This window comes from Chrysemys picta, chromosome 2, assembly GCF_011386835.1.
Source record: "Chrysemys picta bellii isolate R12L10 chromosome 2, ASM1138683v2, whole genome shotgun sequence".
Lineage (NCBI taxonomy): Eukaryota > Metazoa > Chordata > Testudines > Emydidae > Chrysemys > Chrysemys picta.
Genome location: NC_088792.1, coordinates 275,123,189 through 275,149,196, shown reverse-complemented (window position 1 = coordinate 275,149,196; position 26,008 = coordinate 275,123,189). Strand labels below are relative to the sequence as shown.

Genomic DNA, 26,008 nt, shown 5'->3' with positions numbered 1-26,008 from the left:
ACCTAATACTGGAAAAATGCAGTCTTACCTTTCACAATCCCTCACGAAGACATGTTTGCATCACTTTTATGAACTTGAATTGAAACTAATGGACTTGTAGCAAAGCATGACAGTTTTTTGTTTTTGCATTCTTCAGTCCATAGTGTAGAATTCAGTGAAAGGTTAACTTTATTTCACAGTATCCCCATTTTAGCTATCAGACAATAGAGAAATATCTCTAGCTTTTAAATAGTGCATTTATTGTGAACAGTAGCTGACTATGTATTGTATATGGATTGCATAGATTTCTGTTCAAGGTTGCCTAACATTTTCCCTTGCCTTCATTGTCAGTTGCTTGTAACTGACACTTTTTTAGATGAACATGTTTATTCCCACTCTCTACCTCAGGCTGAAACTTTTCTGAAAAACTTAAGCAAAAATGGTAAATCCATTTCAGAGAACAAGATTAGGTGGAAAATAGTCATGCTAGTAATTTTTTTTGTCTCCTGACCACTTTGAATAGCTTTAGTACTTGGTGTCAACTCACTGTCATAAACATGCTAGGCTGTTTCCCTTTCACCATGTGTAACTTTTATTCCTCTGCACTTCTACACCCAGAACATAACACAAGCATCTTGTAGCAGGCGCTTTCCATGCAACCTTCCTCCTTAGCCCAGTTACTCTTAGCTTCCTGTTTCTTCTACTTATGTCCTCCCAATTACATCCTTAGCCCAGTAATTACCACCCAGGTGTTCACAATTAAGACTGTTTTATTAGTCACAGGTATTTTTAGTAAGTCATGGACAGGTCATGGGCAATAAACAAATTCACGGCCCATGACCTATCCATGACTTTTACTATATACCCCTGACTAAAACTTGACAGGGGGAGGGTGCAGCAGGCTCCCTACCTGGCTCTGTGCCTCCACCGCAGTAGCAGAGTTTGGGTCTGGTAGGGGGTTGGGGCACAGGATGGGGTGAGGCAGGCTCTAGGCGGCACTTACCTGGGGGGCTCCCCAGAAGCAATGACATCCCCCTTGCTGAGTTCCTAGGCAGAGCCATGGCCACGCAGCTCTGCATGCTGCCTCCACCTACAATCACCACCCCTGCAGCTGCCATTGGCTGCAGTTCCCAGCCAATGGGTGCTGTGAAGCCATCACTCTGTATGCTTCCTCTGTCTAGTAGCTGAGCGAGGGGGATGTCCACTTCTGGGGAGTCCCCCAGGTAAGCACCACCCAGAGTCTGCCTCACCCCAAACTCTGCTGCTGGGGGTGGGAATGGGGGGCACAGTGATCCCAGACTGCCCCAGCAGGGGCTGCCTGAGCTGCCACTGAGCCAGGCGCACCAGCTGCTGCAGAAGTCAGAGGTCACAGAAAGTCACGGAATCTGACTTCCATGACCTCTGACAAACCCGCATCCTTAACCATTTTCTATTCAGGTATTATGAGTAACTTCCTCCAGCTGGGCCTGCAGTCATGCCGCAGAAATGTCTGATCAGGGTGCTGCTGCTAGCACTTGATCATACTTTGATTGAAAGCCTCTTAGGGTAGGGCCAGACTAGTATATCTAGTATAGTGAGGTTATCTCCTGGTGCTACCACAATACAAATGATGATTAATCAGGAGTTTGGAGCAGAAAACTTGGAACTGAAATTTGACAGAGGGATTGTTTTCATAGGGGATAGTAATATTCCCAAATGTCCTCCAATTTGGATGAATTATAATCCAGATTCTTAAATTCTGGAAACTTGCTGTGCCTTTGCACAGCTGAATTTGTTAAACACTTGCTTCTTAATTTTCTGGAAATCTCATCACCACTGCTCAGGGTGAAGTTTTAAACTGCCTGCACCATCCTATTTTCCCACATCAAAAAACATATTAGCCTAGGTGTACTGGTCTGGGAACAGATGTCTTGAGTTCAGATTGCACCTTTACCACTGTGTTAAGATTACTGTGCACTTGGTGTCTAATAGAATAAATCCAGAATCCTATCCACTTAGCTACACTACCTTTCAGACTGTGCCAAATCCATATCCTTAGCTATGCTGTCTCCTAGTTCTGGTCTTAGATGACATTCCCTTCCCAGAATCAGGAACAGAATGCAAGTATCCTGATTCCCACCTTTCTTCTACTGTCCAGCAAATAGCAGTGTATTACATACCTCTTGTGGCTGTCCACATGGAGGAACTCCGTTTATATTTGCTATTGGTTACTCCGTTAGCTAAAGTGGTAGAATTGAGTGCTGTGAATCCGTCCAAGATTCAAAAACTGCGAATGAGTGTACTGGATTTGATTCCCTCCCACTCCCATAAATATAGAAAACTTCATGGGGAAAGTTTAATTGGGGGGGGGGGGGAAGGGACAACTAGGGTTACAAAATCAAATATTTGGATTAGGACATATCAGAAGTAATTACTCATGCAACCTTGATTCTGACTCCTTGTGCATATACTTTGATACACCCTTGAGTGACATGAACACATTCTATCTGCTATAGAATCATTGCCTCACTTCTGTGCAGTGTTAATTGATTTTGTAACCTTCATATCCTAACTAGGGAGGTGGGGGTGGGGAGAAGGGGTGTGTGTGTGTTTCCCAGCAGATTCACAATCTTTAATCTGAGACTCTAGGAGGTAGGAAGTGGGTGGTGGTTGTGGTTGGTTGGTTCCCCCCTTCCCCCCCCCAACTGTTTAAAACTCCTTGGTATAAAATAACAAATATGCTGAAGCTTTCTTGATCTTTGCAGATATCCGCTACTAACCATGTCGACAGAACTCCAGGATGCTCACCTCACAGAAGTGAAACCTCTGGTAGAGAAAGATGAGGTAATTTTAACTAAACAGTTACATTTTGTAATCTGGGACTTGCTTGAATTGCATTTTTTCTTCATCTGAAAAATTTGTTAAATTCTTAATCCTTTCAGAAAAAAGCAAATGTTAGGTATATGGAAACACTGGGGGCTAATCTTGCTGTCTGAAAATAATCAGAGTAGGATTGGGCCTTATCTAGTCCTCTAATTAAAAAACAAACCATGTATACTCAACCCCCCCCGCCTCCGTCATCTTTGGAAAGAAAATTTCATACAGGTCATACTATGACACACAGAGCAAGGAAGGCTGTCGTTTTCTTTTCCTTTCAGCCATTCATTCCTCATTCTTAGGGCTGGTCTGCATAATTTTTATACCACTTTGACTATCAGTTTAGAAACTGATAATGACATTGGTGCAATCCTCTAATGTGGATGCAGTTATATATTTACTGATAAACTTACAGAAATAAGCTGTATTGATAGAAGCACTTTAAAACAGCGCAAAAACTGTAAACTCACCCTTACTCTCACTGTTTCTACTTTAAGGTTAGTTGTCTTCCCCCATGTATTTTTCAACTTGCTCTCTTGTCCACAGCATTCAAGTTTCATGGCCATCCTAATCATCAATAGCACTAACACTCGGTGTGCTTCAGTGGCTCTGGTTCCACATTCTATTAAATATTCTAGATCACCTGTATTCTTGGCTGGAAAGCACCAGTAGTCCTAGAACATCTCATCCCAATGATCCATGAAGCAGCACCAATGTCCCAGACGTCGGCCAGATTGTTCTGTTAATCTGTGCAATTCTAGGCAAACAATTTTGCCTTCTCTTTTTCTGAGTGGAAAGTTGCTGTAATGGGAATACGTTCTTGGCAAATGTTTGCTATTGCCTGCGAATGGATCTCTCAATTTTTCCCTTCTTAGTGCTTGTCTACACCACACAGCTTTTAGCAACAAACAGCCTTGTCGCTGAAAGTCAGTGTGTAAATGCTGTTTGTCAGTACTTTGTCGGCACTTTTGCCAACAAAATACTTCCAGCCCCGTAAGCAGCATTAGCTTTGTCATCAGGAGAGTGCTTCTGCCGACAAAGCTGCATTCACACAGCCACTTGGGCAAAATTTTTGTTTTTTGCGGGGGGCAGGCGCTTTTTTAAATACCCATGAAAGACAAAAATTTTGTCTACAACTTTGCAGTGTAGACATAAAGCCTAAGTCTTGTTAACATGTGGTTGTAACTCCTGGCAACAGTAAATCTTGCACAGCTTTCTGCACTGTGTTCCATGCTAGAACTCTTAATTCCTATATTTGTAACTTTCTCTTTCATCCACCCACCTTCATTAAGCTTAGTTACACACCTCAAAACTTTGGAAATCCACTCACAAACCACTTTGTTTCAGTTGTGTTAAAATAGTTCTCTATTCTCCTTTATTACCAAGAATGCTTGCATGAAAACAATTTGGAACCTGGGTAAGAGGAGCAGGTAATTTGTTCAGAAACAACAATCCTCTTTTCATACTTTAAATTCCGGGTGACATTTGCAAGAGGAGAAGCACTGAGCTTTAATGTCTCGCCTTAAGCATGTATTATTTCTAAAAGATGTTGACATCTCTAACAAAACACTGCAGAACTCTCTGGATCTCTGTCATGGGCAGATGAAAAATTGGTCTTATTGAGCAAAAGAGGAATATATTACATGCTCTGACCCAAGATGCTACCTTAGTTCAAAACAGTCTAAGTAGCGCTCAATCTCTCTGGATGCACATTATTTACCTGCTTTCCAGCTCTAGAGTACCACAGAACCCTGTGGTGAATAAATGAATTAGCTATGCTTTCTACCATTAACATTTCCAGAGCCATCTATGACTTGTTCCTATGTATAACATTGTTCCTGGTTATAACCAAACAAAACCCATTTCCTACAAGATAGGAGGACTTGGTTTTTAAAAAAAAAAGACCAGCTCTCGGAGGCTTCAGAAACTTCTCACCCTGCAACACTGATGCTTTTGGGGGTTACAAACTTTACATTATATTTTACTGCACAATGAGATATTGCCTAGCTACCAATATAAATACCTTGCTTTCTATAGCCCTCTTGTAATCCAGACTCAGACTTCTGATAAAGCAATCATTCCATTGAGGCCTCATTTATATTTCTAATTGATAGTTTATCATGATGCTATTGGTCAAGACCAGAATGTTAGTTACTAAAGCAGGGGTTCTCAAACTGGGGGTTGGGACCCCTCAGGGGGTCATGAGGTTATTACATGGGGAGGTTGCAAGCTGTCAGCCTCCACCCCAAACCCCAGTTTGCATCCAGCATTTATAATGGTGTTAAATATATAAAAAAGTGCTTTTAATTTATAAGGGGGATGTCTCACTCAGAGGCTTGTTACTTGAAAGGGGTCACCAATAGAAAAGTTTGAGTACCACTGCACTAAAGTATTCTGGTTTAGTCTTCTGGGGTCTCATTGCCTCTGGTGGTCTGTTTGTTCTTTTTGCATGTATATTTTTCCTTTCAGCCCTTTCCCTGGTGTAGCTTGATGAATATGAAGTTCTAGGTCCTGCTGCTCTTATCCATATTGTCCTCAGCCACCATCTCCTTCCTAGTTAAATTCTCTGTTCTCAAAATATATGCAGCTAATATGTACACTGTTTATTTTATTGCATGTAGAAATATTTAAGATGGCATACATTTAGCTCTTTATTGTCTTAAGGCGGTTATAAAACCTCTTGGCTTGCAGGGGTGTGTGTGTGTGGGGGGGGATGTGGTACCGTATGCCTACTTTGTGTTGGGCAGCCTTTAATGGCTTGTTTAATGTTGGGCGGACACCAGGGTTAAGCATCACAATCCTTGTTTATGCTGAGGGTTAAATCTCTCCTGCCTTACACAGACAAGTAGTCCCATTGACTTCAGTGGAAATTCACATAAATGAGTAACAGCTGCATAAACATGCACTAACATTTTCACAGCTCGTTCAAACATGGGTTCTCAACCTTTCTCTTTTTGAGGCTCCCCAACATGCTATTCAAAACTCCATGGCCCACCTGTGCCACAACTGCTTTTCTGCATATAAAAGCCAGGGTCGGCTTTAGGGGGTAGTGAGCAGCGCAACTGCCTGAGACCCATGCCACAGTGGGCTCCACAAAGCTACATTGCTTAGGCTTCAGCCTTGGGTGGTGGGGTTTCAACCCCATGTGGCAGGGCTTTGGCTTTCTGGCCCTGCTTGGCAACCCCCCTGAAACCTGCTTGCAGCCCCCAGGGGGCCTCAGACCCCTGGTTGAGAACCACTGTTCTAACATAATGTAACTTTCCAGTGGAGAGAAGCCCTAAAAGAGTGCTACCTAGCTGCTAGAACAAGGAATGGAAGTTAAAATTCTTGGATTCTATTCTCTGTTCTCAGTCCATTGACTTAATTCATTACTTTAGGTTAATCATTAGCTTCTCTGTACTTCACTATACATTCTACAAATTAAGCAAGTATATCTCTTGAAGCATAACTAGTGTCTGTAAAATACTTGGGGCTAAATTCTTCACTTGCTGAGTAAAACTCCCACTGAAGGTAATGGAAGTCTTACTGTATTTTGGTGGGGAGCGCTTTTGAATGTGGTCTTTTTTTGTAAATTTATTTAATTCAGACTAATTTTGCAGCTGCAATGCATATCTGCATTAATAGGTTACAAATCTCTCTTCACAGGCAATCACTCGCCTTCTTCCGGATTTTGATGTTCAGGCAAGTAAAAACACTTTTTTCCACTCTCCCATTTGGTAAATCAAAATTTATGCGAAATCTGATCAAGTGTGTAATTACAAAGCATGAAGCTGAATAGTATCAGAATTATTTCATAATGTTGTAAAGAGGACTATTCAGGAGAGGTCTTCAGAAACTGGTTCTGAGGAAGTATCCACTTAAAGAGGAAAAAGCATTGCATTTTGCTAAAGAGGATGTGACTGGCAACCTGGTTGAAGGTGAAATCAATTGTTCTAAGAATTTTCTTATATTGCAGTGAAGTACGTGCACTTCCTCTTGGCAGGTAGGTCTTGTATGTCTTCAGTTTTTTTATATATAGTTTCTAGTTTCCAAGAGATTCTTGGCATATGTTGAGCAGTGGAAAGCAGTAAGTTTTTTGGAAAAATTACAAGTAAGGAGCAGACAAAGTCCATGGTCTGCAGTTCTAAACTTGTGAATCCTCCACATCCAGTTCAAAAAGTGATGTCTTTCTCATTAGCCACACTTGTCTTTGAAGGCCTGATAGACTTCCCAAATTCTTCAATCTCTTTACTACTTAAAGTTGTGGTGGCTCTTGTGTTTAGCAGTATGCTCTTTCGCCAAAGATAGTTGATCAGGCTAATCTAAACAAATGTCCAGAAACACTGCTTCCTATTCTTGCAGAGATGTAACTTTGAAACAATGGAAAATGTGAACATAAATAGAAAAATATTTTCATCCCACACTTGACTCAAATGGGAGTTTTGTCTGAGTAAGGACTGTAAGATTGTTCCTCTGTTCATACATCAGAATTTGCCAGAACCCATAGACCATGTAAAAAAAACCTACCCTTTTTGTGGGGGACCTTAACTTATAATTCTTGTCCAAGGGATGCAGTTTCCTCAAAGAAATGACAGGCATTAAATACAATGTCAGACTTCTGCTGATGACTAAGTTTGGGGAAGTAGATACTGGAAAGATGTGAACTTGCAGAGTACAGTATACTTTAAATGTATCTCTTTGCATTCTCACTTGAGTGCTGTGCAATTTTGCTATGAGAAATACAGCACTTAATAAACAAAGCAATTTTTTTCTTGGAAACCAGAACCCCAAACCCTCAAGTGCATCTTCTCATGGAGGCTTGTTCCTGTGTTTTATCTACAGTAAATATCTGTTTTATAGCACTCATTGAAGTAAATCCTCTTTCTATCTTTATGATTTTTGACAGTCTCTATTTTAAATATAACTGTAGTCAGCTAAAGAGTTGTTGCAAAAGCAGGCTGGTTGTTTTTGCAACAGCTGATGGAATAAACTAGTTAGCATGTGATTTCCTATTGCTTTTTTTAAGTAGCACATGGAAGATAAGCTTCCTGTTTGGGTCCAGATTGATCAATTGTTCCAAATTAATCTGAATCCCAGATTAAGTTTGCTAACTGGAGTATTGCAATATTTTGATTAAATGACTAGAAATGACCTTTTGTGTCCTATCTCTATTCTGACTACTTTAATTTCAAATTTGCTTGGTTTATAAATCAGAGTATTAACTGCAATGAAAAACCAAAAATAAAAATTCAGATATCAACCACTAATCCAGACCAACAATGTCCTGATTGTATTTAGCCAACAATAACTGTGTCAAATCTATGATCTTTCTCTTTGCTCTGCCTTACAAGACATCTGCCATCTTTAGTAGCAATTGTATATATTTTTTCTTTTTGAAACACAATAGTCCAGTATGTTGAATTGCTACTGGTGATAAGGAAGAGCACACATGTGCTGCTAATTAAGGTACCTAAAATTATGTATTTAAATAAGTGGCAACTTTTTTCAGAGGTGCTGAGCACCCACAAGTCAAATGTTAATGGGAGCTAAGCTGATCAGCACCTTGGGGGGGGGGGGGGGGGAAGGAATCTGCTTTTTTTATGCCTAAATATGGATTTGGGTGCCTACCTTTAGATTCAGAAATGTTGTTCAAAATCTTATGGGGCTATCTAAAATATTTGTAAACTAGTGACTTTATTTCTTCCAGTTAATGGAAACTTCAACCTTTTTTTCTTTGAGGCCCCCCCAACATGCTATAAAAATGCCACAACCCACCTGTGCCACAACTGTTTTCTGCATATAAAAGCCAGGGCCGGTGGTACAAGGTAGCAAGCAGGTCAATTGCCTGGGGCCCTGTGCCACAGGGTGCCTCACAGAGCGAAGTTGCTCAAGCTTTGGCTTCAGCCCCAGGTGGCAGAGCTCAGGGCCCTGGGCTTCAGTCCTGCATGGCAGGGCTTTAGCTTGCCGCCTTAGGCCCCAGCGGGCCCAACACTGGTCCTGCTTGGTGACCCCCTGAAACCTGCTTGTGGTCCTCTGGGGGCCCCCAGACTCCTGGTTGAGAACCACTGCTATAGACTGCTTCTGCAATGACATTTGAATTTCAGGAGATGTTTTAACTGGTAATTCAATTTGAGATTTGGGAGTAGGCATAGTCTGTTTTATATACCCACCTGAACTGTAGGACTTGGGAGAGAAATAGCCAGATTATGATAGTGGAAATTATCACTATCAAACATACAGCAAAACAGTCCCTGTCCTGAAGAGTTTATATAATCTAATACATTTACTCTGTGTGGAAGCGCTCCGCTAGGGAGCATAATAAAAACAAGGGAAAAGTTGACATAATTAACTCCTAAATTGTTTCTCATGTCTGGATCAGACTTGCCAAACCTGCGGGGGGGAGGGGAGGGTAGAAATTGGGCTTGGTTTTGGTTTAATTGGCTTGTGAGTTGCTTGTTGACTAGTTTTTGGCTTGGCTTTTTTATCTGCTCCTGGCAAGGGGGGGCAATCAGGGGACAGGGGGCGGGGGGGAAGGCAGTCTAGGTGCACAGTGGGCCAACCATAGTCTCAGACTGCATGCTGGGGGGATCCAGTCACATAGTGGTGGGGTTCTTGAGATTGGCTTGTTTTAGCCTTGTTTTGAAACGGGATTAGCGCTTTTTTTGGTCTTATTGTGGACAGTCAGGGTGCTTATTTACCGTGTGAAAGCTGGCAAATGTAGTCTGGATGTGTTAGTCAGTATTAGTTGGGCACTTAACCCTAAAACCTGAGTTACCACTTGGAATTGTTACATCGTAATTCATGAGCACTGGAAATTCTAGACATGAGGGGAGCTGTTTTAATACCAATCTATGCTAAAACTGATGCAGAATAGAGCATAAACTTTTTGGTTTTGCATCATAAATTTAGGACCTGTCTAAGCAGGTAAGGGTTGGTAGACATTATTGGTCATAAGTCTTTTCCCTACAATGATCGCAGTTCAAAAGTGGGTTATCAGCCATCAAACTTTTTTTATTTACCAAATAACTGAGTGCAACTGTTTCTGCTGCACTATAGTTGTAGGTGGCAGAGATGAGTTGCAATTATTTCTTAAAACTCCATGGCTATTGGCCATCATTGTTCACTGGTAAAGTGACTGTCCGTTCATCTCCCCCTACTGCTCTGTATCTTTCTTACAAAAAGAGCAATGTCCTAAATTGACAAGAGCCTATCTCTTTTCAGTACTTACAGGGGCAGATCCCCAACTGGTACAAGTAGTCATAGCTACAGTGATCAGCCCCATAGCTGTGTTCTCTCAAATGGATGGTTGAGGGGAGATGCATTGAAACACTACCTTGGCAAAATAGTGTAACCCATTTGCTAATTACGATGTGAACAATCACTGGCCAGAACTAGAGTGCCTGCAGTAAGGTACCAAAATGCCATCTAGACAGTGGTAATCGTGTTATAAATGGCCTGACTCTGAGGTACTGAGTAACTATTTCTATGGAATACTGTGGCACCCAGCACCGCTGAAATCAAACTGTTAAGGTGCCCAACTCCATGCAACTGAAGTAGGGAGATTTTGACCACTAAACTGAACACTGTCAACTTAAATGTAGGCTCCATGCTTAAACTTTGACCAAGCTTTTACACATAACTAAACATAGATAAAAATGTGGTGACCATCGTTAAATTCAGTGAACGCAGTTTTAGACCAACATTACCCTGCAATTAGAGAACCAAACATTGTGTGCTAAAATAGAAGTAAAAATGCTTTGTACATTTAAAAAAAAATCAATAGAGAAATAAAATTAAACAGAGAATGAACAGTAGTTAGTAAATGGAATTTTAAATTTTCACTTTCAATTATCCAAGAAGTTATAAGTAATATGGGTTTAAAACAAGCCTAAAGGTAGGATACAGTTTACACAAGTTTAGGTTAATAAGCCCCTTTCTTTATATTTAAAAAAAAAAGGCTGGAAACCTGCTTCCCTAGAATTTCTTGAAGGTGAGAGACCTAGTGTGCATAGAATGAGGGAATGGTACCTTTTTTAATAAATCCAAATAAAGCACTTGTCGAGAATAAGGGATTAAGAATAAGCTTAATCTTTCAAATAGTGTTGATGTAGCACTAGTTTGAGTTGAAACACAAAATATTTGGCTTCAAGCAAAATGCCTGCCTTATTTCTTTATTTTTTAGTGTCTACGATGGTCTGAGCATATATCCCATAGTTTAAAAACTATAAACATATATCCAACTTAACCACCTTCCTCAACAGTCTAAGGCTATGGCTACACTACGAGGCTTTTAGTGACATGGCTGTGCCGCTACAGCCGTGCCACTAAAAGGCACACAGTGTGGCTACTGTTTGTCAGCAGGAGAGAGCTCTCCTGTCAGCAAAGCACTGTTTTCTTCAGTAAAAACTTTTTTGTCGTTCGGGGGCAGTGTTTTTAACACCCCTGAACCACAAAAGTTTTGCGGACAAAGGGCCAGTGTAGCCAAAGCCTTAGAGAAGAGAGGAAATAAATGGTCTTCTCTGTATGCTATCAATGTACAAATTGCTTCATTCCTCTAACCGAATGACTACACAACAGAGTGTCATTTGACGACCAAAGTGTCTATTTTAAAATGGATAAACTCTTTTTCAGACTAAAACATCTTCTCTCAAATTGCATTATATAGAACATTCCCATAACAACTTTGTGTGATTTTTGTTTTTGTTTATAGGACGCTCAGTAGGGATGTGCCTTTTTTAAAAGCTAGAGATATAGGAACAGATGGCACGTTTGTCTTTTATCCTTCTATAGGATTAGTGTACCTTTGATTTTTTTTTCCAAGACAGTGTTTTAATACGAATTGGTCAGTGAAGAGCCTCTTAATATAACATTGACGTTGATTGGGATGTGCTGCCATCTGTTTTCAGTGCTCTACATTTTAAAACGCTCATCCCCAACATCACGTAGACAGATTTCTGGATCTGTAATAAGGATCAGTAGAGATGTGAAGTAGTTAGCTTTATATAAAGGACACTGGTTTAATTTGGCCAGGTATATGAGAATTTCTGGAATTCTTAATGATTAAACTCTGGTGGGGAAAATAGTCTGTCAGGTAAAAATCTGTACCATAGTCTCCTAATAAAGACTGAAGAATTACACCTCCTGTTAAGAACAGTTTTATTCACATCAACAATTAGAATTTTTTGTCTCCCAATCCTACGTGTGATTCAACCAAAAATAGTTTGGTGACACTAGGGGTTGAAGTTAAGACAAATTTTAGATTAGGCAAATTGGAATACTGAAGGGTCAGTGGGTTGTGTAGGTTAAATGGCAATGGCTTTGTTTAGTTGAAGTCTAAAGATCTTTCCATCAAATGGATAAAATGAAAAAGTATTTAAATTCTAAATTTAGACTCTTCTTATAAAAGAGGGGAGTTGCATTTTTTCCAGGGGCAACCACTGAAATGGAGAGAACATTTACAGCAGCTACCATGCAGTAGTATTCCATACCAGTATCTCTAGCTAGAATAAAAAATAATTGTAGGGTATTGAGGTGTACTAAATCTATAAATGCTATAGTTCAGGGGTCGGCAACCTTTTAGAAATGGTGTGCCAAGTCTTCATTTATTCACTCTAATTTAAGGTTTTGTGTGCCAGTAATACACTTTTAACATATAACTATACTATTGTATATAAATGTTTAAGAAGCTTCATTTAAAATTAAATTAAAATGCAGAGCCCTCTGGACCGGTGGCCAGGACCCAGGCAGTGAGAGTGCCACTGAAAATCAGCTCGTGTGCCACCTTCGGCACGCGTGCCATAGGTTGCCTACCCTGTCTATAGTTCATGCCTTGTTTAGAAAATAAGCCATACAAGTGCAAAGTAACAAAAAAAAGTAGCCCTTTTAATCATTCCTGTTGGAAGAAAAAGTGCTATTTTAAAGTCCTTGTATACCTTCTAATTCTTACTAGAAGCTTCTTCAAACTCAGTACTCTTCAGAAAAATGTGTATCTAATTTTACATTTGGGGGGGTGGGGGGGAATGTAGACTTCGTGATTAAAAGCTTTGAATTTTCTTGTATCTGAAATAGTTGAGTTCTGCTTCTACCAGTGTATGTGACATTTAACAGGAGTTGCATCCAAAATTAATTTGACTTGGGTGTATTAAGTGTGGTTGTATTTTTTCCTCCCCCCCCCCCTCAGAACAGGTTGTTCAGCATTATGTACAGTGGAGAGTTGCACTTTGTCTGAACTGTATTGAATAGGCATGTCTTCTGATCAAACCTGACTCAAATCCTATTTAAGAATGACGTCCTCCTAAATTAGTTTGTTTTGGTTTTCTGTCTGGAGCATCACGGGAGCTGTGAGCTTATGCAGAATAGCAGCTTGTCTATATAACCCAGTTTTCTACAGAGTAAAACTAAAACCTGCTACTTGTTTCTGCCTGGTGACTTGTTGGATTTATCACACTGCTGTTTCTAAAAATGGTGCTGGATGTGGAAGATACTGTTTACCTAATAAATAATGCAGTAAGTATTGAGATCTGGGGGGCGGGTGTGAAAATACTTTTGAGACTGATTGTTAGTGACATTGAACATAGGTCAGAAAGTGTTATCTAGGCTCATTTAGTGTTTGTGGGTCTTGCAATTTTGGTGCAGATACAACCAAAAATGTGACTAAAAAGAGAAACTTAATGCTAGAATTTGTAAATTCTACTTTACTTTAGTATTAGATGTCTAAGGTGTACTATATTTTTTTTTTATAATTACTGAGTTGTGAATTAGATTAAAGGTGAAGGTTTTTTGTTTTTTGACCCTACTTATAAGTATTGGATATTTTGGCTTTGTACTGTAAAGGTGTTTGGATGTGTATATATATTCATTCCTCTGTGCAGTCCTTTATTTAATTTGAGAAAAACAAAGCTATCCTGAAAGTATGCCTTAAGGCAAAGCTCTTTATTTTTCTTTAATTTTTTTTAAAGGCAAGTTAAAAAGAAAATGCATGCCTGGAGCTGGCAGGGTGCCAAAACATTGGGTGTCTCCATACCATACAGTACAGTGATGGGATATCTAGGAATAAGGTTCAACTAAGCACTCTTGCTTTTACCTGAATTTCATTGCTTGGCTAGTCAGACTCATTACACTTGAGCATAATCTTTTGTGGTTTACCTTTCTTTGAGTTTTTATTTCAACTATCTTTAGTACTGATTTTCACAGAATCATAGAAATGTGGGGCTGGCAGGGACATTGAAGTCCTTAAATTCAGCCTCCTGTGCTGAGACAGGACCTAGTAAACCTAGACTATCTCTGGCAGGTGTTCATCTAACCTCATCTTAAAAACCTCCAATGATGGGGATTCCAACTTCCCTTGGAAGCCTATTCCAGAATTTAACTACCTTTACTACAGATTAAGCTCCTTACTTCTGGTCTTAATTCCAGTGGAGATGGAGAACCATTGATCAGTCCTCTTGATAACGGCTCTTAACATATTGGAAGACTATTAGGTCCCCTTACAGCCTTCTTTTTTTTTTTTTAAAGACTAAACTTGCAGAGGTTTGTTTGTTTTTGTTTTAACCTTTCCTCATAGATCAGGTTTTCTAAGTCTTTCATCATTTTTGTTGCTCTTCTCTGGATTAGTTTCAATTTGTCCACATCTTAAAGTGTGGCACCCAGAATTGGACACAATATTCCAGCTGATGGCTCACCAGTGCAAAGCAAAGTGGGACAATTACCACCTGTGTCTTACACCACTTCTGTTAGTAGATCTCAGAATACTAGCCCTCTTCCATAACTGCATCACATTGCTGACTCATAATCAATTTGTGATCCGTTATAGCCCCCAGGTCCTTTTCAACAGTACTACTGCCTAGCCAGTTATCCCCATTTTGTAGTTGTGCATTTGATTTCTCCCCCCCTTTCTAAGTGAAGCACTTTGCACTTATCTTTAATGAATTGTATCCTGTTGATTTTTTTCATAGATTCTAGGACTGGAAGGGACCTCAAGAGGTCATCGAGTCCAGTCCCCTGCCCGCATGGCAGGACCAAATACCGTCTTGACAAATTGGTCTAGATCATTTTGAATTCTAATCCATCCTGAAAAAGGCTTGCAACCCCTTCTAGCTTGGTTGGCAAATTTTCTAATCATACTCTCCATTCCATTATTCAAGTCATTATTGAATAGTACCAGACCTAGGACTGACCCCTGTGGGATACCAGTGGATATGTCCTCTGTTTGACAGTGAGCCATTGGTAGCTGCTGTTGAGTACAGTCTCACAACCAGTTGTACATCTACCTCATAATTTCATCTAGACCTTACTTCACACATGAGAATGTTATGTGGGACTGTCAAAAGCCTTACTAAAATCAAAATGTCTGCTGCTTTGCCCCATCCTCTAAGCCAGTAACCCTGTCAAAGAATCAAATTAGGTTGGTTTGGCATGATTAGTTGGCTGTTCCTTAACCCTAATATCCCTCTAGCTGATTGCTTTACTTGTTCCAGCATCGTTGAGTATCAAAGTTAGGCTGACTGGTCTTTAATTTCCCAGATCCTCTTTGTTCCCTTTTTTTAAATGTTTTTATGTTTGCCCTTCTCCATCTCTGTGGGAACCTCACTTACCCTCATGAGTTCTTGCAGATAATTGCTAATGGTGCTGAGATTGCTTCAGCTGGTTCTTTAAAAATTCATCCTAAGGTACTTATCAGGCCCTACCAACTTGACTGTATTTAACTTATCTAAATATTGGTATGACATTCCCCTGGTGTTATCTGGACCATTGATCTGCTAGGCCACTTTAATCCTTGATTCTGGGAGCCAGCCTTACCCTGCTCTGCTGTGAGAGCCCCCACTCCCAGGCTGTTCACACACAGCCTCTAGCATTTAAGCTGCTCCCAGCTATGTGAGTGAGCACTTTTGGCTAGCTGCTGCTTGGATTGTACAACCAAATGCCATTAGCCAATATCTCTGGTCCCAGACACAACCCTAGGAACATCTGTCTTGCAGTGTCCAGCAGGCTTAACTGGACACTGCAAGCTTATATATGTTTGTCAATTTAACAAAGAAATTGATATGTACCAGGCTTGTTATCCCAAGGGGAGTGTATGACACACTTCAACCAAGCGCACTGAATAAACAAACAAATTAACTACAGAAGATTTTTTAAGTGATTATAAGTCAAAACATAAGTCAGATTTGGTCAAATGAAATAAAAGCAAAACGTATTCTAAGCTCATCTTAACACTTTCAGTGCCCTTACAAACTTAGCTGCTTCTCACCACAAACTGGCTGGTCGCCCTTCAGCCAGGCTCTCCCCTTTGATCAGCGCTTCAGTTGCTTGGTGATGTCTGTAGACCGAGGTGGAAAAGAGAGAGAGAGAGCGTATGGCAAACATCTCTCCCTTTTATAATGTTTCTTCCCTCTTGGCTTTTCCTCTCCCCCACCACCGCTTCAGTCAGGTGAGCATTATCTCATCATAGTCCCAAACTGACCAAGAGAAGGAGGGGGGGGGGGGTGTGACTCAAGAGTCCAACAGATCCTTTGTTGCCTAGCCCGGTGTCCTTTGTTCCTAGGGTGACCACAGATGTCCCGATTTTATCGGAACTGTCCCGATATTTCCTTGTTTGTCCCGCGTCCCGACCGACGTGCGGTCAGGACGCGGGACAAACAAGGAAATGCGCCGGAGCCTGGAGCCCAGAAGTGCTCGCACCCCCCCCCCCCGCCCCGACTCCACCCCCTCCTCCCCCGATTGGCTCCCTCCCCGAATCCCCGCCTCTTTCCCAGGCTCACCATTCCTCCTCCCTCCAAGCGCTGGAGGGAGGCCCGGGAGACTTAGAGGGAGCGCGGGGCCGGGGTGAGTAAGAGTCCGGCCTGGCCCCGAGCAGGCAGGACCCAGTTGGGTGGTAGGGAGAGGAGGGGGGCTGCCCGCAGGGCCAGGTGGCGGCTGTTCTTCCCCCCCCCCCCCCCCGGCAGCGGGACTCGGGAGCAGCCGCTGCTGCAGCTCCCACTGCCGCGGGGGAGGAAGCGGCCATGGCGCTCGGCGGCTGCAGCTCTGGCGCCCCCGAACCCCCGAGCTGGGGCCTGCTGCGGGGACCCAGTAGCACACACGGTGCGCCCAGCCCCATGCCAGTCGCGTCTGGGCTGCTCCCCAGGTGGTGCTATCCCGCAGCGGCCCCAGGGCGGAGGCATCGGCAGCCCAGCCCTGTTCGTTCCCCAGCGGGACGGGGGGGCTGGGGCCTGCTTTTAATATTCTATTAATATTAACTACGCCTAGGGTGGAGGAGTATGCTATGGGACTGAAAACATTGATGTATTTCTCATGACTAGGTAGTGTAAGTCCATATCACTAGATAAGCATTACATTGACCATAATGTAGACTACTAACATGTGAATAAAATATTTCACAAACTCCTGTATTTTCCACCACCTCTTTTGGTACTTAAAAACATAAGGAGACTTAGTTGAGAATTTAGTACTAATGGGTGGGTGGGGGTGTGGGGGTGTGAAAACTTCAAACTATTAATTTTTTTAAATCATGCAGATACTAGACTACAGTACAAGATTGAACCACAACTCCTACAGCTACTGCTCCTGAGGACATTCTGCAACAAAATAAATTCTGCATGCAATATTTTAAAATTCTGCAAATTTTATTTGTCAGAATAACATTACATAATCACACTAGTTTCATTTATTTTGGTAATTTATTTCAAAATGCCAGTCAGCAAGTATGTCTGTAACAATACAGATACACAAAATTCCCCCAGAAATAGTGTTAAAGAAACCCCTATGAAAACCCAGTTCCTGTTTCTCTGCCCCCTCCTCCCCTAGAGGCCAGCTGGGGGGTCAGACACCCACAACTCTCCTCCTCCCCTGCCCCATAAGCCAATACACCCAAACTCAGTCGCAGGGCCCTCCTAGCCCAGGTACTCGTGTTCCCTTCTCCCCCAGAGCCCAGACACCTGCCCCCTCCACACACCAGAGCCCAGAGGGAGATACAGCCTGATAGTTGGTCCCAGGCTTGCACAGAGTTTTCTTTGCACTACCATTTCTTTCCCTCAGGGCATGCTGGGAACTGCAGCTGCCAGGAACCCTCTAGCTCCCTCCCCTAAGCAGTGTCTTGTGTGTGTGAGATCTGGGCTCTGTTGGATCCAGTGGCCACTAGTGGCAGCCAGCAGCACTGCAGCCTATTACTGTGGGGAAAAGGAAATTCTTCCCACATGACGTTAAATTTCTTCAAAAGTCTGCATTGTGCAGTGGGGCAGAATTCCCCCAGGAGTAAGCTACTGATATCTGCTTAATGAGAAACAGCCCCCTAACAATGGCCTTCCACAGAGTTGCTGTAAGATGTTCTAAACTTCAAACTAGTGCAGTATAAGGGTTTGTCATTTAACACTTGCAGGCATAGCAAGGGGTGGCTGGTTTTTTTTTTTTTAATTTGTACTACTTATTTGTATTTGTTTTTTAGTGTCTCTTCCTCTAATGGAGTTAAGATTTGGGCTACCACTGGTTATAATACTCATGAAGTGGCTTTATCTAGTACTGACCACAGATGTATAGAGATGATGCAGTCATCCTGATATCTGAGTGTGACATTTTTGTGTGTGGATGCTTACAGTAAAAATCAATGAAGTTAACAGGGCACTTTACTTTAAAGTAATAACCTTTACTATGGCAAAGGGCTATGTTGTAGTCATCACAAGCACCACAGTGTGGGAATTCTTGACAAATGCTATCTTACTTATCTCTCTAATATCTTGATCAACATGGCTACAACAGCACTGCATGTGACTCATTCTGATTTCTGTACATGCTGTTAACGGTGGTTATTTATTGGCCAAGGTTGCAAGGCCTTGTAATCACTTCAAAGCCTTTCTCTCTTTGGATAATGTAACACTAACTTTTGAACACCATATCCAGTCGATCCCAGAACTTCAGGGAGTGTTCAAGACATTAGAGGGCAGAATGTTTTTTGGTGATAATTGGAAAACTGAAAGGAAGAAATTGGGTGTCGGGGGGGACACGACACATTTACCCTCTAGCATCTGGTTAGCAGAGCTAGCAGCTTCAGCTGCCCATTTAAGTGTCTGTAGATCAAATAACCAGTTGATGGCGTCCATTAATGCATTCCGGGATAACAGAACCCTTCACTTTAGGTCTGCCCATTTCCTCAATACATTTGAGAAATGTTGACATCCTGAAAGACCAAAGAATGGGGCAGGAAGAGTGGCAGGCATGTGAGATTGGAGATGCACATAGAACCCCGGTGTGGGTAGAATGGGGACCATGGTGGGAGACCCACAGATCCTCTGGCATGGATGGGGGGGTGATCAATTCTGGTATGGGGGGTCATCCTAGCCTTGGCATGAAGGAGGGTTGCATTGGGTCCCTAAAATAAAGGGGAATGGGAGGATGGCACATGGAGTTTGTGGTGGAGAATAGAGGGATACAAGGAACCCTTTGTGTGTGCAATAAGCTTGGCCTAAAGAAGCAACAAAGTGTATGAACCCCCCCCTGTCTTATTTAGTCTGATTTTTAAAACACATCTATAGACACCCATCCAGTGCTCTTGACATCTATCCCATAAAATAAAAATGACCATGAACTTGGTGTCTGTCTCAAGAGTCTAAATATTGCTGTGATGAGTTCCTTAAGGTTTTTCCTTTCACTTTGAATGATGTTCAAATTATGCTGGATGTGCATGATGCAAAAGATCTAGTAGTATTTACTGAGTGGAGCATTAAAATAAGTAATCAATTGTTCCTTATTTGCAGGAGCAAGATATTGAGACTCTGCATGGCTCTGTCCATGTTACTATGTATGGGACTCCCAAAGGAAACAGGCCTGCCATCCTAACATACCATGATATTGGATTGAATCGTAAGTGTGATCTTTCATACAACAGCACAGTGATGGCCAGCTGTAACAGCTGATCACTCTGTGGTTCTTTAACTTACAACTTGCCATGATCCTTGCAGCACATAATTTTCAGGGGTAAAATTAGGATCCTGGTGTGGGAGCTTGCCAGTAAATTGTTGCACAGTGCAGGTTAATCCAGATTGGCCTTCGCTGCATCCCAGACTTTGCTGTGAGCCATTATATGCAACAAACCACCATGGAGGTACAGATGAACAAGGGGCCCAGACTTTGTTCCTGATAGAAATGGGCTAGCTGGCAGTCAGGAGGAGGGACTTGAGGCTGAATGCAGGCAAATATGAGTAGAAGGTGGTGCCCTTTGACAGGCTTTCTACTAAGATAAAGGGCATCAAAAGACTAATTGTTGGCTTGTGTGGAGCCACTCTTTCCTCTCATAGACATGACTTTCTTAATACCCTGATTTAAGGGACAAAGTGGCTTGAGTTCTAAGTGGATTTTTCCCTCTGTATAAATCCTTGTACCTATAAATAAAATCTTTCTAGATGAAAGGCGAAGGACCTCTGGGTCAAAAATAGCCTATATTTGGGGACCTTCCAAGCACCATGCAGCAACGTGTGCTTGATAGGGATTTTGGAGTGGGAAAAGGGTATGTGTCACAAAATGACACAAGGGTGGAAAGAAGCTTGTGGAAGATTCCTTTTTGAATAATTGTCCTAATACTGCCGAGGGTTTTTATGTATTTAGCTACGTCTAGAACTTTGTATAGATTCAAACTAGAATAAATCGGTGGATGATGAAATGGTGTCAGCGCAAAGTGTGACGTTTCTCTTCAGTGCTGCATGGTTTAATCTTGTATAGATGCAATCCAATAAAATGCCAGTTTGACAAAAAAGTCAAAATCTAATACCAAATATGTTTTGGCCACTGTCACTCCACAAGACTCGACACTTCTTTACTCAGTTATTAAAGTTTACTATTGGACACTACCACATTTAGGATTAGGGGTCCATTGTGCTGCCTGTAAACACAGAAAGCAATGGTCCCTGCTCCAAAGAGTTTACCTTTCCATCAGTAAGCCTATTGTAACTCATTTCTTCATGGTGGTTTGATAGAAGCATCCCTATATTTCATTTCGTATTCTCCATGGATTAGGGACAGGTGGCCTCTGGGCCTTAACAATTGTTGAGATTGTAAGACTTCTATCTAGGAAGGAAGAAAAACCTGTCTTTATGCTATGTAAAGTTTTATTGCTCATCACATTTTATACTAAAACTATTCAATTCTTAAGTTACATGTGATGTTAAAGGAGTTGATATTTAAACATTTTTATGCTAACTTTGCTGTTACTTACCTTGCATTTTAACAAGGGAAGGGTTTAAAAAAATTAATTTACCCATTTGTGGTGCATTGCCTAACTTCTGGATTTCTTTTCATTTTGAACAGTATAAATAGGTTATTTCTATCTGGGTCTCACCCTAGTGCAATACAGCTGGCATTAGGTTTTAAGTTCAGGAGGAAATGAATAAGCCTTAAACAGGCATCTGCTGAAACTTTAATGTGAGAAGTTCATATTTCTAAAGAACCCTAAATTTTAGGCCTAATCTGTTTGATAGCATTCCTGTAAAAATTTTCATCTTAATGTATTCTGCTTGTAGCTACCATAGGAAATCTCAGACTAGCTTGGTGTAACTTGCAGTCCTTGGACATAAGGACAAGAGAATACTGCAAAAAAAGATGATTGACTTTGGATTCTACTTTGGATTTGCCTTTTCCCCCCTCTCCCCTTTTATTATAACCCTAAGAAAGATGACTAAATGGAAGTTGTTTTAAAAGCCAAATCCTGGGATAAACACTTCTACCCCACCTGACTTCTAGTTTAACTTTCATGTCAGGAATTTCCTTGAAACTTTTGGTCTGCCACAAATTTTGACCAGGAGTGCCAGAATTTAACCACTTACATGAGAAAATTTCTTGAGAAACAGTTCAGTTTTCTGCCTCAAGGTGTTAAATGGTGTTAAAGTAATAAAGCAAGTTATCTTTGGAGCAGGATTTTGTTAATCCCCTTTCTAACAATAAAGAGTTGCCAATTCTTCAAGAATGTAACAGTTGAACCGGTTGAACCATACTGCAAATTACTGAAAAATTAAATCTGCAGAGAAACTTAAAGAAACTCAGACTAAAATACTCAGACAAACTCTCAAATTGCAGTTTCTTGTGATAGCTGGATTAAAACTGTATAAGCCATTCAGTCTTTCATCTTAATGACTATTCTGTTCTTTCCCCCTCTGTTTCTTGAAGACAAAACTTGCTTCAACCCCCTCTTCAACTTTGAAGATATGCAGGAAATAACACAGCACTTCGCAGTCTGTCATGTGGATGCACCGGGGCAACAAGATGGAGCAGCATCTTTCCCAGCTGGGTGAGTTGGAGCTGGGGAAAGATCTGGATGCTTGCAGGGTTGGCTTGTTAACTGGTCAGAAAAGAATATTCTTGATCTGCAGTTTTAATTTAGAAAGAACTTTTGTGGAAACTTCTGTATGTTCTGAACTGGTATCGGTAGAGAATCTCCACTTAAATCAGTGGTGTGATAGAGATCAGAATCTGGGTCTGCAAATTCACACTTCAATATGTTATTTCTTAAATGAGACTCTGGTCCCAGAGTGGTTCTCAAAGCAATCTGTGCTTTGGTCAGTTTAAATTATGAATCAACTAATTTACTCTCTAAAGAATGTCTTCCAGCTCTTTTATTCCTACTATTGGGGTGGATCTGTATCTTGTTCCCTCATAGCTATATCTATCCAAAGTACAAACATACAATGAAATCAGAATAAAAACAATATAGGTATTTATCTCAATTTTTGTGGTATCTTTAGACAGTGTAATTTATAAATTACTTTTATAAAAAGCAGTAAAACAGAACTGATAAACTAAAATGCTAGTGCTACTTGGAAAATCCAATTTGCTGACTATATTAACAAAAATAGTTCCTTAATAGGATGCCTTATACATCTTAAGCTGTTAGCTCCTGAGCATTGTTTTGTAACCCTGCTGAAAATCTTTTGTCCTGTTCAGTGTGAATTTTTTTGTACTAGTAAAGTCTTCCAACGTGTAAAAGGATTATCTTGGCCAAAGTGTGTCTGATGTTTTAGCCAAATAAGACTGGATTGCCCTAAGTTAAGATGTATTTTGGATAATACTCAACATGATATAGAAGGAATTGCCAACGGGCAAAGGAAGTAAGAGTTGTACCGTGTAAGAGCTAGGTATAGTAGTACTAATTAATTAGCTTACTTTTACCCCTGTTATGTGAGTTGGGCTAGATCGCTTACTTTTAAGCAGGTATGGCAATGAGAAGTCTCGTTGGAAAAGATTGTGAGCCAGATTCTCAGATGGCTTAAATTGGCATAGCTTCACTTACATCAGTGGAGCTACACAGATTTTACAACAGCTGATAAGCTGACCTTGTGTGAATTCAGTGTACTTCTTGGTGCAAGAGCTTTGTCTCTCATCTACTCAAACTTGTAGATTTTGTGCTTCTAAGCAACCTAACCGCTGACGCTGCCCAACATCTCCTATAACAGACTTAATTAAAAAAACAAAAACAAAAAACACAACCTAGGAATTAGACTAGGCCTTTGTCTATGAAGCCTCTAAGCTAGATAGCTCATACCAGTTTGAGCAAAATCAGGTATACTGGCAGAAAGCAACTATAGGACAACTATATCTACACTGGGGCTTTTGCCAGTATAGAAATGCGGTCCCACAAAAAATCACACCCCTAGCTGACATTGCTGAAAATACTACATGCACCACAGTCAACAGTGTTGTTGCTTTCGCTAGTTAAGAAACTCATGCAATTTGTACATGTTGTGGAATATCTTCTCTTTGGTGCTTGCTGTCGTTTTGAGTGGCCTGTCAGGAATGCCACTTCAGTCTCTGGCGGGGCCACTGGATTAGATTCTTCCCCTGTGCCAGTTTGTCTTCTGTACATAGGTTCTTAAACCACGTTGATAGAAATAGTTGGAAAACTGTGTGTGTGTGTGTGGGGGGGGGGGTTTGTTTAACCTAACACTTTTTCTAGCCCAAAATGGATAGAGATAGCAGTGTGGTGTCAATTCAGATATTTCTTGTTGGTGGAGTGGGGTGGCAAATTCTAGCCCCTGCCTCCCTGTCAGGGACCCTATTCTAGTCCTTGCTCATCCCTCCTCCCCAATCTTCCTGCAGAGACCCCTGTCTCTGTCGACCGGGAAGTCTCCCCTTTTTTTACTCTCAGTGCGTGAGCCAGTGCCACCAGGAGTTGAGTTCTCTGTGGACTCCCCTGTATGCTGTTGTAGAGGAACACTTTGTATGCCAGGTCGCAACAGCATTTGGCCCAGCTTCCCCTTTATCTGGGGGTGGCATTGCAACCCCATGAGCCAGTTTGCAATGCCACCCACTGAAATTTGGCCTGGCTGCCTCTCCTGTCTGTACAGAGGGATGGCGGGTCAAATATCAGTGATGATGCAACCATGCGGCCAGAGTAATGCTCCAGCAGCAACTGTATTGATTTAAGCAGGGTTCTTCTTAAAAGTGGTCAGGTCATGGCCTATGGAACTTTGAGCAAGTGCAAAAACTGGCTGGGGGCAGGGATGATGGCATTCCCCCTTGCCCCAATTGGCATCACAGAGAGAAGAGAGCCTCCTTTATTCAAAACATTTAAATGTAGTTCTATCCCACTGTTAAGTGCCAGCATTAATTGGGGGTTTGTGGTTCAAGGGGGAGTAGGAAGCCAAATACCTTTCCTCTCTCTTTCATGACCCAACATAGCTTCACCTCAAGGAAATTGATAATGAGTGAAAGTAGGCACGTCACAGGAGATAGCTGTGGTTTTCTGCCGAGTGGTTTTTAAGAGAGGCTCATCAGTTATTCAACACTAGTCAACAGCAAGGGCTTCATTTTGCTTACCCCAGTAGCATCTACTTTGGTGGGATAATTCTTGGATTCCAAAACAAAATCCACTTGGACGCCTTCTATAAAAGTCCTGTATTATTGCCCTAGTAGGGGCCAGGACTTCAGGGTATTAAAATTCTGACCAGTTAGTAATGAGTTAATTCCCAAAATTTTGCCCAGCTAGCCATTAGCTGATTCTCTTATTGTCACAATAGACACACTGACTGTTAGACTTGCCGTAGGTTAATACTAATAATGAAGTACGCTTAAGGCAAGTGGGCTTATTTTAAACCCCGGGGGCAAGCTGGCATAGTTCTGACTTTAATAGAGCTGCACCAATTTAAATCTACAGTGAATTTGACCCTTAAACTTCTCCAGCATATTCACTGCATGGTGGGATTTAGGGCACATTTTGTTTGGTTTTCTGATGCTTTCTTAGGCTTGTTAGCTAGTAGGCAATAAATCATGTGGGAAAAAATTACACACAACTTTTTTTTGCTGAAACATGCTCTAAAGGGGGAGTTTGTTCGGTCATTGAATTTAGGCAGTAAACAGTCTCCTTACTAAGGAAGCATCTAATGACCAAAGAACAAAACTGAGTCAAGAGCTCTGCATTTAATTGCTCCTGCTACAAAACTAGTGGCATTAGGCAAGTCACTTACCTTTATAGTTGGTGGTCAACATTATTTTTTTATTAAACTTTTTTCTATAAAATGCGGTCTAGGTTCACGAAACACTTCTGTTTCAACAAGATCAGTCAGGATCTGGGTGGGGGGAGGAGAAACTCTACAGTAGCCAGTAGTCTGGCACTCACCTGGGATGTGGGAGGTCCAGGTTTAAGTCCTGGCTCTGCTTAATTCCTGCAACCCAGGTGAAGTGCCTTAATCCGCGGGCTATACAGTCAGTTTCTCTGGCACAGTGAACATTTAATTTGCACACAGTGGAATGGCTCCAACTGGAGAGATGGAGAGACTGCTGCTGTAGCCTGGTGGTTAGGGCACTTGCCTGGATTGTGTCTCCGCTCCAAATCAGGCAGAGCAGGGATGTGAACCTGGGTCTCCCATGTCCCAAGTGAGTGCCCCAACCACCAGGCTGTTTTACAAAAACTCATGATGGCTTTGGTTCCATATCTGAACAAAAACATATCAAAATTTAATTTTTTTTCATGAAATGTAACTTTCCTTGCCCGCCCCCCCCCCCCCCCGGCTCTCCTTACACCATTTGCAAAATGATGACTTCATCATTGTACCAGTGCTGAGGCTTAATTGTTTCTAAAAGCACTCACAGATCCTTGCCTGAATTGAGCCAGAAGTGCAAAGTGTTATAGATGTAACACCTACGTCTTTTTTCTTCAATGTCTGTCTGCTCCAGTGGATGAAACCTTCCTGGCATGTATAATTACCAAATTTTACCAATA

The 26,008-nt window shown here is 41.5% G+C and overlaps 1 protein-coding gene across 4 annotated transcripts in view; it reads left to right on the top strand.

Moving 5' to 3' along the window:
- Positions 1–26,008, top strand: part of NDRG1 (N-myc downstream regulated 1) — a 69,528-nt gene that overhangs the window by 27,319 nt on the left and 16,201 nt on the right. For all 4 annotated transcript variants that reach the window (XM_065586216.1, XM_065586217.1, XM_005310511.4 and 1 more), the window contains exons 2-5: positions 2,724–2,802; positions 6,481–6,516; positions 19,560–19,665; positions 21,961–22,081. In XM_065586216.1, the coding sequence (XP_065442288.1) occupies positions 2,740–2,802; positions 6,481–6,516; positions 19,560–19,665; positions 21,961–22,081 (326 nt within the window). In that variant the 5' untranslated portion in view covers positions 2,724–2,739. The remainder of the gene's footprint in view (positions 1–2,723; positions 2,803–6,480; positions 6,517–19,559; positions 19,666–21,960; positions 22,082–26,008) is intronic.